This window comes from Opisthorchis viverrini, assembly GCF_000715545.1.
Source record: "Opisthorchis viverrini unplaced genomic scaffold opera_v5_135, whole genome shotgun sequence".
NCBI classification, from domain to species: Eukaryota; Metazoa; Platyhelminthes; class Trematoda; order Opisthorchiida; family Opisthorchiidae; genus Opisthorchis; species Opisthorchis viverrini.
The window spans coordinates 294,341-309,873 of record NW_008751792.1 but is presented as its reverse complement, the minus strand read 5'-3'; the positions used below and the strand labels follow the sequence as shown (position 1 = coordinate 309,873).

General features: G+C 46.9%; 2 protein-coding genes across 2 annotated transcripts in view; one reads left to right on the top strand and one right to left on the bottom strand.

Annotated features, from left to right (window-relative positions):
* T265_06520 (hypothetical protein) overlaps positions 1-15,533 on the bottom strand; it is a gene marked incomplete at both ends in the record, with an annotated part of 42,504 nt that overhangs the window by 22,370 nt on the left and 4,601 nt on the right. The window contains one exon of the mRNA XM_009171803.1: positions 10,861-12,328. The remainder of the gene's footprint in view (positions 1-10,860; positions 12,329-15,533) is intronic.
* On the top strand, positions 3,158-3,406 carry T265_06519 (hypothetical protein; the record flags this gene model as incomplete). The annotated part of the gene is made up of 1 exon (XM_009171802.1): positions 3,158-3,406. A coding segment is annotated over one exon (249 nt), but the record flags the coding sequence as incomplete, so codon positions are not given.

Here is a 15,533-nt window from a genome sequence, read left to right as displayed (position 1 = left end):
CGGGCCACATCAATGGCTAGAGACATTATCAGACATGGCCCAGTCGTGCCCTCAATGGTGCTCGTGCATCAAAGCTATTGCCTTCAATGCATAGCTCCTTTTCCACCCCCCCCCGCTTGACAACCCACTGACAGTGCTGGATTTATGCACCAATTCACCAGCTCGCGCGTGCAATGCGCAGCTACCTACCCCCCCCAAATCATCGGTGAACGAAACTCCGGCAGCTACAACCACTGTACGACACGCGGTCGGTTCTTACAGCTGACAATGATGATGATGATCACATCGTTCAACCACATGAGGGAGAACTCGACGAACTAGAAAAAGTGGTAGCCTGGGAATGATGATGATGATCACATCGTTCAACCACATGAGGGAGAACTCGACGAACTAGAAAAAGTGACTGGTAGCCTGGGCAGCGCACCCGCTCCCTTCCATCAGCTAGGCGCACTTAGCCGAATTGGATCCTTTGTTCCGCTCTCTCAGCTCAATCAAGAGTGAGGTGAGTCAACACAGAACCAGCACCTGGCCGCCTGAGTGGACCGTGATTTTATCGACTGAATGAATCGGGGAAACGAAACCCCATACGGCGTAAGCTGGTGGAGACGTGAAAGCTGGCACAGTAGGTCGTAGCTAAAGATTTGATCCAAACGATCCTACATTATCGCGGGAGCCCATAGGCTAAACATGCCACGTCGATTCGTCTATGAAGTAGTAAATGCCAAATTAAGGCGGTAGAGCTTTGGGCTACAGGGTGGTTGGTAGGTAGAGAGGCACTGTCCTCTGCTGTGGGACAGCTAGCATTACCCACGTACGAGCAAGCAAACTACGAACTTCAGATTTGTCACACTGCGATGACACTGAGGCCATAACATTAAAATCGGGGAGTCCCTCATAACTCCAGATAATAACCTCGTAGTATGAAGTTAACGTTTAACGCCCACAGATAGCGTCGCCATGAAAAAAAACGCGTTGAGGAAACTTTCCCAGCCATTTACTGGAGCGTGGACCGATTTTCCAACTAGTGGTGTGAATCCGCCTGTGTGCAAAAATCAAGGTCGCCATTTCGAAAACCAGTCGGGCATTACCGCGAATCAGAAGCACATTATCTGCGATGAGTTACTAACATACCGCTTTCCCAAAACCAGTATCAGCTAACGTTGCACACTGGATACAAAAAGCGGTGGCGTTCTCGACAAGAACGACACACTAAATCCCATCCTTTTCACCGAAACGCGTTGCACACTGGATACAAAAAGCGGTGGCGTTCTCGACAAGAACGACACACTAAATCCCATCCTTTTCACCGAAACGGCCCGTGTCCTGAAAGGATATTGGTTTCTGAGTTAGATTAGTGTTTTTAGAATGTCTTTTGACGTTCTCAAACCTACTAGTCACGTATCATGCACAAAACGGGGACTAATGGGAACATAGTGTGCAAGAAGGTTAGAAAACCACCGGCTAACGAAAAATCCCGATATTTCGGAATCAGTAGAACGAATGCGTCGGGTCGCCGGGCTTCAAACCGCAGCGTTTCATCAGGTTTGAACATTCCAGTAGGCAACAAAGATGGAAGTCAGAGAAGGATACCAAAAACCCCGTGAGGGAGGCACTTGTTCGAGGGACACTCAGAAATTCACACAGCTGAAGCCTCAGCAACGTTATCAGTACAATGACTAGTAGGAAACTTCTGCATCACGGCGTTGGACATCCAAGTGACATGAACTTCAAAAACCATCTCTCACTTGACCGAAAAAGCGCCTTAAATTTTTTTCTGCCCCCCCCCCCTTCGCCCGATGAAAAGTGTTCAACGGTAATTACCCTAAAAGTGCACACTCGTATAGCTCAATGGCTGACCATGACCACCAGAAAACTGTTTAGAAGTGACAATGATTTAAAAGTGCAAAGAACCCAACACGGATCAAAACATACCTGCCACTCGCGATGGCATCAGGGATAAGAAGTCTGTCTTACTACCTTCACCTTGGGATTACTTCAAACTCGTGCAGTTATTTAAGTCAACTTGTTGAATCACCGGCCTCAAACTGTCCCGGGAAAAAGCCCCATACTCGGCTTTGTAGTTCAACTAGGATAAATGGGACTCAATTTGGAAACCGTGCCGGCACACACCTGAAAGACTGTGGTTTCAAGGTTACAACACACTAGCACTACCGAGATACGTCTTGAGTGTTGGTTAGCGGATCGTCACCTAAGTGGGTGAAATGAGAGCATAAGTTGGACGACCGAGCCCATATAATTGACAGAATCAGGACCAATCCTCATCGTGGACATCAGCTCATGGTCGGTACGAACATATCCCGTGGAAACGAAAGACAAGCGAACCAACAATAGAATTAGCTGGTTCCGGTATCTGGCGACTGAGCTACAGTGAGGTTGCCATTCCTCGCGGAGGGTGCAGCATGATTCCGATCATACCCTTATGTAGACTTGGCAAGCAACTCACTTTTTCAGCGTCGAATGCAGCCGCCAAGTCATTGCAATGAAACTGCATATGGGCAGCCATCTGAGTTAGCTGACTAAAGCTGCCCGAAAGGTGAACGCAACAGGGCTATGGAAGGTATACCTTAGCTTTCGGTTTCACTTTCCAAGGATAAATCACACCAGTCAATTGCGAATGACATAACGCACTGAGATCCCTCAACACCGGATATGTCAAAACCTGCAGAGTGGGGGCTGATGAATTCTAAATACATATTTCTCAACTTGGAAGACGAGAGACAGCAAAGCAATTTATAGATGACGGAGCAGCTCATTTGCAGATGTGTTCGTTTTGAGCCACGGGTATATCACTTCGGAGAGCAGTTAACCAGACTTTTCTCAACTGCGAAATAACAAAGTATCTGATGACAGCTAGCATTAGCAACAAGAATGAATCGCGAGATGTCACTCCATCGACCACCGCTCGGATGGCTTGCACTCAGTATGGACACTGACACCGACTTCCATCTCTTAGTGTCACGAGGACCCAATGCTGAAAGAACCGCCCCAACAGCACGTGAACCAGAATGCAACTCGAAATAGATGCTTGGGGGTGGTTGCTGTGGAGCCAGTGTAACTCTAGGAGTGACGGGTAACAAGAGACGACGAAATGTGGTGCAAGGCAGTCTTACTTTGTCAGTGATGCAACCAGCGAAGCATGTGCGAACATGCAACAGTGGACTCGCCGGCGGAGAGCACCTGCGCAATCGTGGAACTGGACGAAGACCAGCCACTTAGTAGAACGGCGCATTCAAAACCATCGACGGTGTTGGCACCGACAGTTAGGCGTCTTCGGCGAACTTCTCTGTTCTCCCCAGGTTGCATTGTCCACAGATGGTCCTCAGGTGCACCTCTGGAGGATGATCCAGTACCGGTGGATAAAATATGGCAACTCAACGATATATAGGACTGACCGAGTTATGTGGCTTACTCGAGGCAGCAATCACTTGACTGCAGACGACTGCACAGAGCGTGCTTCGTTTGAAGCCGCTGGAGTACAGCTTCGCGTGATAATCGTTCAGCTGTAGCACCCTTTTGGTGCCTAACTGCCATGCCACCAGAAGGAAGCACGGGGGCTGAGATACTGCCAGGTTGCCCAAGCCTAAACAGGGGGTCGAAAGGCAGAGTTCGGGTTCGTACCACGGACATTCCGGTCAGTAAATTCGCGCTCTAACCACTGCGTGATAACACCCTTTTGGTGCCTAACTGCCATGCCACCAGAAGGAAGCACGGGGGCTGAGATACTGCCAGGTTGCCCAAGCCTAAACAGGGGGTCGAAAGGCAGAGTTCGGGTTCGTACCACGGACATTCCGGTCAGTAAATTCGCGCTCTAACCACTCGCGTGATAACACCGACGAACTATATAAGCACGATGACAACGGCAACTTGTCCGGATACATTACTGCACTTTAGAATGACCCTGGCGCAGAGGTGCGCCAGATAAAATATCATGTGCAAGTTCTGCTCAGGCATGTGTTGTTTCGAGTTGGAGTGTACGGTGGACGACCAGGACGGTAACTTCGGACGGCTTTGTAGCAAGTTATTCTCGCATCTAATTTACCGAAATATCATAACCAAGTGATGATGGGTCAACCGGATCATCTGCATTTTCGCTGGATTTCATTTCCGAAAAAAGCGCAGATGGATGGACAATAAGCTTCCGAAGCAGGTTACTCACACGCCCCTCATTGCACAAAGACTGGTCAACAATTAACAGGGCGAGCTACCATTGTTGGAAAAGCAACCTCATGAACGTACAAGGCTTGTGAAAATAAATGCAACGATACTTCCGGAACGGAGGTTACTCAACTGATCCCGCCAAACCAACTGGTTTACCCGGAAAGCCTTCACTGAATTTAATTTTGAACAAACATGACTTAGACGTGCTCGAGATGCAACTGGAGACTCCGATCTAGGAATTTGAGTATCCATCTAGGGAGAGCACCACTTGAAAGTCAGAAAAAGCATTTGTTTCGCGGTCTTCCCAGTTGGTAGACTAAACCACGGAGATGTCTCCGGTGGCTGCTATGTCACGAGAACCAATTAGCGCGAGTTGGGTTCTTACGGCCGACATAAATATGAAACGTCCGAAAGGACCATACACTCTTCCTCAGATCCCAGGTCATACTCCAACTAACCACAGTGCCCACCCATCAGTAGTGACGGAGTCCCGTCATTGTCTTGGATCTCAACATAGCTCATCTGCATCCAAGGTCTGTACATATCGTCGTAACTTTGAGCCAGATATGCATAGTACGACCGAACTGGAGAACTCGCACAGCGTCACATGGACAATCACTTCACTGGTGGAGTGACTAGCCCGCGAGCCTTAAGCGTCAAAATGTGTACGTCAACCGGTAGAAGCGTGAAAAAACTGGTTTTTATTACGTCTAACGCGAAACGATTTGGTGCGGAAATCCCGCAGCACGTTCGAGGTCAGTGACACCCTGGTTGGGGAATTCATAGCCCCACTGTCGATAACAACATCTGTCGGATGCATTCGAAGATGTTACAGCCACCAGGAATGTGTTACCGAATCAGATGTGGTTACGTAGAATGCCCCGCACTCGACCTACATCGGATCTTGGACATAAGAGCTGTCCAACCTTTCGCCAGAAGCGGATCGTAAGGGAGACAAGAGGATTTTGAGTACCTTTTGCAAGAGCCCGGTTTCCGCAAAATGAAGCTGCTATAAACGAGGAACACGTTTAACTCCTGTAAAGTTCATCCGTTGTTTTTGTCATGCTACTTAGCATAGCGCTGGAGGCGGTAACTGATGTTAATCCCATCACCTGAATGGTGACTGGTAGCGGAACCGTCTGCATCCTTACCCGCGACCCATCTAAACACGAATCCTATCAAGAGGCGGAAGTCGTGTTAATATTTTAGGATGGGAGTAGGTGACACCGAAAGTTGCTCCTTCAACATATTTGTTGGTTGCAATCGGGCACTGCCAGCAACCAACCACTGATAACGAGTGACACAGGGAGAAGCGGGGTCTGCCAGAGAAGCATCAGTGTTGCGTAACACTCGTGCTGTCGATGATGACACAAGAGGACTGCACGGCACTCATACTCACTTAAACAAGGAACGACTTGCCTCCAGATTCCACACGTTCAGCGGTTGTCGAGGTTCACCCAATTTTCGAACAAGCCTTTACATGACATTTAGGGAGAACACCAAGCAGCCGAACCACAAAGCGTAAACACCCAAAACCACCTGAACTAAGCACTTCTATTGCAGCTGAAGAACTGATAAGTTAAAGCGTGGTCGGACGTTCGTTAACTGTGGAATTCAGATACTGACAAGTCAACAGAACATGATCTGAGAGAACTTAATGCATCCCATGACACTTTCGGATGCCTGAATTGTCACCCCAGAGTAAGTTAGCGACTTGGAACGTAAGGGAGCGGTCAAACTGCGTGGGTCGGTGATCTTTGGGAATTTTTCTCTCAAAGCTCAAGTGAGTAATGAGGGTCACGGGGTCCAAAGTGGAGTACCTGGAATCTGGATACCTATTCTATGGCACCCAAGGTACTGGATATCCGCGCCGTGTAGCAGGAAAAGGTTTGTTGCGCGCAGCCGACCATGGAGTTATATTAGACGTTCTGTCGGCGTATGAGTAGGTACTGATGACACGTGGATCCCCCCGATTTCTAGCACCATGAAGAGGAAAGGCGTCTAGGTATAATAATACCCTTTCGGTGCATAGCTGCCACGCAATAAGGTTGATACCGTAAAGTTGTCCGAACATGGAAAGTAACAGTCGAGATGCCAAGGTTAGGATGGAATCATACCTCCTGGTTAGAAAGTCTCCAGCTCTCATCTCAGCATAACACACCGGCACCATTCAACTACTCCCGGGAAGTAGACCCTTGAAAAACCATCAAAGTAGCGATGGATAATTCGGAGCTCTGCAAATCGTGAGCTTGAGGACTTTTGGAATGACAGTCGGATATTAACTGGGCAGTAACCACTGCGCTGCTGACCGAATTCATGAGTTTGAACCGTGACACCTATTCTGATTTGTTTACTGTTGTACAAATGCGTGGCTACCACCATCATACGCAACGGTAAACTGGCGGTAGATAAGGACACTTAGATGCCGTACATTGACGGAAAAGCGGAGTGAAAAGATCCAGGGAGCGCAAAGCGGAGGCACGTTGGTAAACATAGCCCCCACTCCGATGACTGGGACATCCGGTAAGCCGGTGAGTTGTTGGAGCGTTCCATCCTTTACGTGGCAAATCAATGCAATTACGCTTCACTACAACACATTCGAAATAGGCTCATGTATTTCTAGATCAACCGGAGACAAAACTCTCAAGATTGGTGTTCACTAACGACCCATGGTCAATTCTACATAGATTGGGATGTTCGATAACTTGACCACGAAGCAAACGACAAGTGATTGATCACTGAGCGTGTCGTTTGAGCCTGATCTGAGATTAAATGTGCGACAAGCAGACATGCTCTCTCGACCAAAGGGGATAGAGGATATATAACTAGACGAACCTTATGGTTGTACAGCTGTGAAGCATCAGCGCCAACACTAACGTTGCTGTCTAATGATGATGATGATGCTGTCGTTAAGTCCCGTGACGACTGGTTACCAGTACCATCTACCTTGACTCATGGATCGTCGAAGCGCCGTCATCTCCAACAGCGTGAATGAACAAGGGACAAGAACACTGTTCGGAGGTTGTTGAACAGAAAACGCTGTTTGTCATAGACCGTGAACAAAACCATCTACGTAGTTCAACCCAACCTATTTCCAACACCTGGAACACTGCTTGAAAACCCATACAGGCGACCACATATCCGGCATGGAGAGCCGAAGACACTGGAGTACACAACTAGAGTCGTTTCCACATTCAAACAGTGCGGCATGATGTTTAACGCATCAACGCCCACCAAACAGGATTAAATCTGGACAAATCCATGATTGTCAGCTATTCCACATAACACAGAAATTAACAAACACTAACCTAACCAGCACGATCAGTTTAAAAGCAAACCAGCAGTCGCAGATTATCAACCACCTTAACTCCCATCAGTAAACAACTGTCTAAGAGTTGGACGATTGCGTACGAAGGCTTCTTAGTACAAGTTGTAAGCTGCCACTTGATTCTGGAAAAATAGATTTTCAAATGATTCAAGGAGAAATAGAAGTCAACCTACCGGTGACATGAGGTTCCTAAACTCTGGAATCCCTCTACACAGTGTCGCTAACCCGTATCTATGAATTGAGGAGTGAAACAACGGTCGAAATGGACAGGTACGTGTTACGTAGATGCAATTTAGCGCAACCGAAAGCCCTGTGGGGCATGCTAACTTCCGGTGCATAAAAAGCCAAGTTTGATGGACTTCAAAGGCGTCCAGCTAACAGGACATGGGTCCATAAGTTCGTTCCGCCTTGCAAGTTCAGTCAGAACCTAAAAGGAACCGGTTGACGACAGAGACCAACGGTAGGAAGCGATACTTCCCACGTACGTAAAATGAATATGGAGCAGTCTCAAACACAAAAACATCCCGATGTCTCCAATCGAAAAGAACCTATTCACTTGGAAGACCCAATCAACTTCCGGCCAAATTTAACCAAATGCCACAGGATCTAGGAGGTTGGAGACCACAGCAAATTACAAACAAGCAGCTTATCATTCGCTGCAAGACTGTGACAATACTTTAGTGCCTTAATGTTGTGCAGCTGGGAGGAGGTGAAATGCTTCAAGGCACTTCTGGAACATAGTGAAATGAAGTGGTTCATCCGGAGCTATACCGAAATTCACGGGAATGTGTACCTTGTTCGAAAACAAAAATCAATAGGTGTTCCCGAATTCAACATCAACCACAAGCCCCCAAAAACGTAGACACTGCTCCGATACACCACTAGTGCACAACCCAGAAACATTACGGTCAGTATACTGTTATACTGCTCAGGATTGGACAGGAACACCCGAAAATCCAAGGTTCAAAATTCATCCTGAGGTTGGGTTGAACAAGCCGCAGATATTAGGTACACTAAGCTCAGCACACCCCGACAACAGAAATTTTATGGATTAGCGGATGCAGGTTGTGCACTGGAGCAGAATCATGACAAAACTGACCACTTCAAGTTCGAGCACCATCCAACATACTTGTTTTCAGACGTTCGGCGGAACGGCGTGAAAAGAATTAACCTAGGGTTTTCAAGCCCCGATTCGAAAGGCCACCCGACTTTGTGGAGCAGCATTAACACTGGTTCGACTCAGACAAAAATATGGCAACTATCAGAAGGCTAAAGATCCTTACTACTGGACACTCCTAGCCATACCGGACTTTGAACAATAACTGACCTGTGCATTGCACTGAAACTAAGAAATTATACTCTTCGAATATCCTCAAACAAAGTTGATATCATTATTCAACAGGAAGCCACCGACACGAAATAGGGAGGGAGCTTTTCAAAAACTGATACCTGCTGTACTTCTCAGCCATTCAGAATATAATGCTCCTGCTGGAACTTTAGTCAGGAAAATTTCAGCAACTGCCAGCGTTCGTTATCTGTAGTTGACTCCCCAGACTAATTTCCACCTAATTCTCATGTATTACCTTCCAAATGTTGTGGCGCGCCTGGCACATGTAGTAGCGAGTGCTGGATGCCGTTCACCAATTGCAGCAACAGGGGTCTGGTAGCTTGTAAGATTCACAAAGACTGGGTGATCGTTAGAACGAATGCCGCAATAGTGGGGTTGCTGTCACAGTTGTAACACGCTTTTAGTGCCTCCGGTGGAAATCCCTTGCACAGGGGATCTTGCACAAAGGTTGGCCATCACTAAATTATTTCTGACCACAGCTTTTATACGTTATTTAAGCGTGGTATCCAAACGAGACAGTCGATCGTGAGCGCAGATAGACTTGGTTCTGTAGGGGTCCAACGACTATGGGCGTACGGTATGAAGAGTTGACAACGACCGTTTGAGAGCTCAAGAGGGCTCAGTGGTTAGGGCGCGAACTTATTGGTCGGACGGTCCGTGGTTCGAAAACAACCTTGTATACCGACTATTTCCGCCTAAGATTGGGAACCTCAGTCCTTGTACCTGCGTCAATTGGCATGGCAGCCAGGCGTTGAGAGACCACAGGTGACTACCTTTTCATTACGACTGTTGGCCCAAGCTCATCCCACGCAACCTTTAACTGACGTACACAAGCCAAACCAAATGGCTCGAAAACAACCAAGCAGTGATACCAACTGGCTGCGTCATCTTCAGCAAAATTAAAGATATCGACTCCCTATGGTTGTGCGGATTACATAAAAGTGAACGCGCGTTCTGTTACCATATATATGCCCCAACACTGTTCGCGACAATCACGAATGGGTTGAATTCAACCTACAGGTGGCCGAATCGAGTGAGAAAAAAGGACGCAGCAAAAAGGGTAGGCAACTCATCAGCGGGCTCATGAACTGGGGCACATCTCAGCTGCAGTACCCCGATTAGTCAACGCTGAACCCAAAAGAATTGAGTTTATGAATCGACTTCTTACGTTCGATATTTGGAGTTCTTAGCGAATAATTTACGTAGTGAGTGCAAACAGGCAGTTGAAAAGCGGGGTCAGAGACCCGAATCTCCCAGCGTCAAACTGAGACTGAAAAGTTCAATGGTAATTGTGAATGGATTTAGTGTTAGCTTCATCGATGAGTGAAGGTTAATATCTCTAAGAGGTAGACCGCATTGCCGATGATAGCTAGTTTCTGTAGCTGAGAAAGATTACCCACAACCTGTAATATTACAGGTTAAAACATGAAGGCACTCATACAAGCATAGACGACGACTCATGAAGATATCAAACTCGGCAGGGTAAAGAGTGGAATGATTGACTGATCACACTTTCAGGGAACAAAAACTGGAGTTCACGATTTGGTATTTGGGAACATTTGACATGCGCATATTGGGACCCATAAATCGGCCATCTACATCAGATTATGAAATTCCCCATGAATCTCACTAATGGTTGAACAACGGCAATTCAACCGAAACTGGAGAGAAACATGTGACCTTCCAGTATTGAGGCAGAAGTCGGTGTATCTATCACACATATATTTGTAAGGTTGTCCATACAAACAACGTGTGGATACCCATAACTCAATTGCAGGGAAAGAATCGTTCCTAGGGTCTCTTTGATGAATAGAGACCAGAGGAACCCGCAGATCAGAACCCTGCGCAAACGACACTTAAAAACACCCAGTGAAGTCACAAAATACTCACTTCTGTGAGTAAACCTGTTCCCGTTGCAGCCAGAAAAGATCTTCTCAACGTGACGACAGCTCAAATACATCTCAATTAACCCACCCTCGAAACCAGCGATCCGCCCGTAACTCACCTTCTGAGAACTAATTAAAGCATCCCCATTGTTTCGCTTGAATAACTGACGCTCCAGAGACAGCTCTTTCCGCCGTATGTCGTCCACTGAGACCCGATTGACGTTAACTACGCAAAATGAAAATAAAACATAGTTGGTGAATTGCGAATAAGCACATCAGCCGGCGCTCAGAGAAGCGGGATCCGAGCAACGCGAAGAGCAACTGACCTCTCTCGGACTCATCAAGCTCAAAATAAAAGAACGACTGCAACTTGTCCTCGTCAGCCCAAGAGACTCGCTTCTTGGGTCTGCTTTCGGAGGAGAAAGACGAGGACAATGATGTCATGGAAGACTTCTTAGTGCCCATCCCAGATGTGCACGGCGATGGTGAATCTTTTTCAGTGTTACTGTCTTGATCCATTGCTTCAGATGAGCAATTAGAATCGGCATCCTTTACCTGCTGAGAATGAGAAGGAAATCAGAGAATCGCACCTGTATCAAATCACTAGAGAAGGCCTCGGTTTTGAGTGGGGGCAATTTCCGTTTCTTCCGTACCACAGAACAAGGGGCCGTAGTGAGCGCATTGATAAAATCTGGGCTTTCGTGAATCTCAGCAACCACTAGCACATGTGTTAGAGTTCTATAGTTTGCTTACCTTTTCGGGGTTCAGTGGGTGTCACAGTAATCTTCTGGTGGAACGACTCTATTGGAAGCTCTGATATCAGTTTGGACTCCGTGTCCAGTTTACTGCCAGAATTAGCCATGAGAAATAAAACCACCCACCTTTTCTTTGCCAGCACCTCAGATCGTGACTTTGGGTGAGTATGCGGTACATCTTCTATACCCGCCGTACGCATTAATGTTGGAGGCATTTTGACGGTTCTAGGACGCTTCTTGTCATGTTTCACGTCATTTGTTGACATTGAGTCATCGGATTTAGGGATGATATCCAGGCGTTTTTTCTTCGATTCTGCGGCTAGGAAATCACAAATGACAGGCGGCGACCTACTTTCAAGACGTCTTGAGTCAGAACTTATGACACCTTTCCACTTTTTCACAATCTCTCCTGCTAGAACCCGTACCGCTGAAAGAATAAGCTAAAACCTGAGGGAGATTTACCATCATGCTCACATCGCTTCGTCAACGAATTGATGAGCTTAGGGCAGACATTTTGAGTTAGCTGTTCAAGTCTGACAGGTAGCACACGATAGACGTTCAACAACTCCATGAGAAACGGAACATTATCTTCCTTCAAGGCCTCTTGTAGCCACTTCAGTAAGATGTCCCACGCACCCTCTTTGCATAGTTTGGACTGAACATCCGATACAGATGCCGAAATAATGCACAAGGCAATGCATTTAGGGACCAGTTTCCCATTGGTTGACTTCATCAGCTCAAGCAAATGGGGGATAGACTCCAGCATGATACCTCCATGTTCACTCAAGTGAGAACGATACTCGTTCAGTAGCCGTTCGGGTTCAGTGATTGCCTGATTAAAGAGAAAGAGTGGAACGTCATACAACACAAAGGTGGGCGTTACATTTCGATGAGGAAACGGCCATCCGAGAACAAAAACGCACAACCAACCAAATGTACAAATGGAATGTCCTTTGTTAGGATAAGGATATGATTACGCAACTTGTGGAGTACGGGGTATGCTGGAAGACAATAATGGGGTCATAGGGCATTCGGAAAATCGGACTCAACGCACTCGATGCAGACAATACGGAATGCAGAACCCGCTAGGTAAACGATGTCGTCCGTAGTGTGGAGGTTGTGGTGATACTATGTTCGTTGCGCCAACCGACGCAATAACATGACTAGTGATGTCAGCGGGCGCAATCCCAGTGATATCAGGATTAACATAAACATCGGAACCACCTATGCGTCACCAAGACTATTCGCAACTTTCAAGGTACGCCCGTCAAGACAAAAAACAAACGGGGTCCAGTGTGCAGGCTTTATGAGCAGATGTGTGTTGCGGCACCAAAAACATTCCTCACACTTCCCCCTTAAACGGTATAACGTGGAGCAGGTGAAAAGTAGAGTTTTACATACACAAAAACAAATATGAGCGCTGCGAATATCAACCTATCCAGTCCCGTGCACCCTTTTAGTGTGTGGACAGAATTCATCCCTCTTTTGATGTTACCTAGACATTCTTGTAAAAACTGTCTGCAAGGTTGACAGAAACCAATAGCCCACAATCGGTTTCATCCTACCTGGATTTCGTCACGGAGGAGTAATCACTAGCTTCCGTAGACTGCTTCTCCGGCTGGGCAGAATTAGGACCACTAACTTACATACACATATTGATGACATAAGGCACAGTTGGAGGCTTTGCTTACGATAAGGAATGTGTACAACTTTGACTACATTTAAGACCGGTGAAATCACGGAGACTGCCGGACCGACTCTGAGGCCAGGACTAGCTACAGAAAATGAGTATTATAGACGCTGCTCTTTAGTTATTTAGACAGTCTGCAACAATTGAGTGACTTCAGTTCATTGTCTGGATGAATAATCAACGGAACTAGCATTGCCCATAGGTGAGTTTGCACTCAGAGGTCAGTTGGTATCATCAAGCACATTGACCACAAACACTAAATCCAGGAAAATTGAATTGACTGTTTGCACCGAACAAGTTCACTTTAAAAAGGTTTGGCAGATCTGCCAACAATGAGCATGTTGACCTTAAATTCGGAACGATTTTAAACCGCAACTGATATTGTCCTCCATGTTTCAAATGTAACTTTTCATTAATGGATTATTTTTTTCTACCGGGTGACCCTTCGCGATGCAACTTCTCCCAACTCCGAAGCGAAGGCCTTCTTCCTCTCAACATGGGCCAGGTCTGTAGCCACCGAGGTTAGCAGTTCGGTACTAGCACCAGGAACGACAGCAATCATGTTGATACAAACAGCCAACTACCATAGCCAGTTAGTTCACGAAACCTCACTTGTCAGGTTTCTTAGAGCTCTTCGAAGACCTACGATTCAGCTGGGATTCGGTTGTCTAGTGTTATAAGCAAACTAACATCTCGCAGATATTCGGAGTTCATGAGTGAAAAACGATGAAAACTGGATGAATGGGTCAGGCACCTGTCCATTATGTTTTGTGAGGGGCTACAGCTCTGGATGTTTAATCATCATAGGAAAGACTGACCGGTTAGACGCCATTTAGGAATGGATATAACTCTATTCAACGCGAAGACTCCCCCGGGTCCGAGTACTTATACCATATTATGCGGCTTACACTAGAGGCGTTTCTGAGGTCCGCGCCTACTAGCTGAACAGCCAGTCAGCCGATGCCAACCACGTCTGCCTGGTGAGCCCAAACAGGAGCCCGTATGTTCAAGCAGTAGGTTTAAAAAGACCAGATCCCGGGAAAAGAACTCGTCTTTTGGGTGGCTGTTAGACAGGAAGCATTACGAATATTGGTCACCGTTACTCTCAATACCCAAGCTTATGATGAACGCAATTCTTTCGTTGTCGTCTTTACGCAGTTCTCACATGGTCACATTTGGCCCTCCCAGCAAGCTTAGATTGGATGTGGCCCCAAAACAAAGAGGAAACAGTGCGACAGCTGCAGGAGAAACCACCGGTAGACAGCTTCGAATATAACATCTCTACGAACAGTATACTATCAGAGAAAAAAAGCATAGAGCTAAGCCTTTAGTTCGCTCAAATACAACTACAGGGAACGGTCGGCTTTACCATTGGAGCGCTATTCGTGGGCACTGTGTATTTAGACTGACAATTGATTGCTTGATTGTTAGACAAGAGTGTGCAAGAGTGGTGGGCGCCCTGTCCGGTTTGAAGTGAATTTAGATGATTCGTGCTTTTCATCCGCTTAGTTGGATCCTCTAGTATGAGCCCTCTCGCTCAAGGCAGTATTAGGTAGAGGCAACTGGGCATCTTTTGAGGAAACTTCAAACGGTGATTACCGGGCAACCAGCGGCTGTCAAGTCATTGAATGATACCTGTAACGACTCTCATCTCAGCGGCTTCACTTCCTCATGGTGGTTATAGGCCTAACAAGGTACCTCTGCACGACAGATGAAACTTTTGCAGCACTACGCCTTCGGTACGTGCCACTAAATTACGTTCACGAACCCCTTCTAGAACAAAAGGTGGAAGGAGACCAAGTGCTCGGGCTATCCACTGTCTGGTCTGGATAGACCAGATGACCTGGCGCAAGGGGTTACATGTGACTTGCAGGAGTACCCAAGGTTACACTAGTGTCATGAACAGATGACAAATGACAGGATTATCAGACTCTTACTCTGTGGACTATGCACTGGTTTTCCGAGGCCGAGGAAGCATACTGGGGGCGCCTGGTGCTGGTCTCCGTTCGGAAGTGACATCCGCGAAGGGATCCCTGACATTCGGGGATCGAAAATGGCTAGAAAGGGGCGACCTTTTTACAGGAACATTTCGAACCCCAACAGCCCAGACATCTTACGATCAACCACTTGAAATGAGGTAATACTGATACATGCTTTCCACACCACGTCCGATGGTGACCGTACGAAGTATGACTACTGCCACACAAACCAGTCGTAACCTTTAGCACTTTTTCAAAGCGTTAGGTGGTTCTTCGTTCAGTAGCACCATGCGGGTAATTCAATGAAGACTTTACCGTCAAATGTGCATAGCACTATACAATCCGAAGAAAGCACAAGAGTTGAGTGA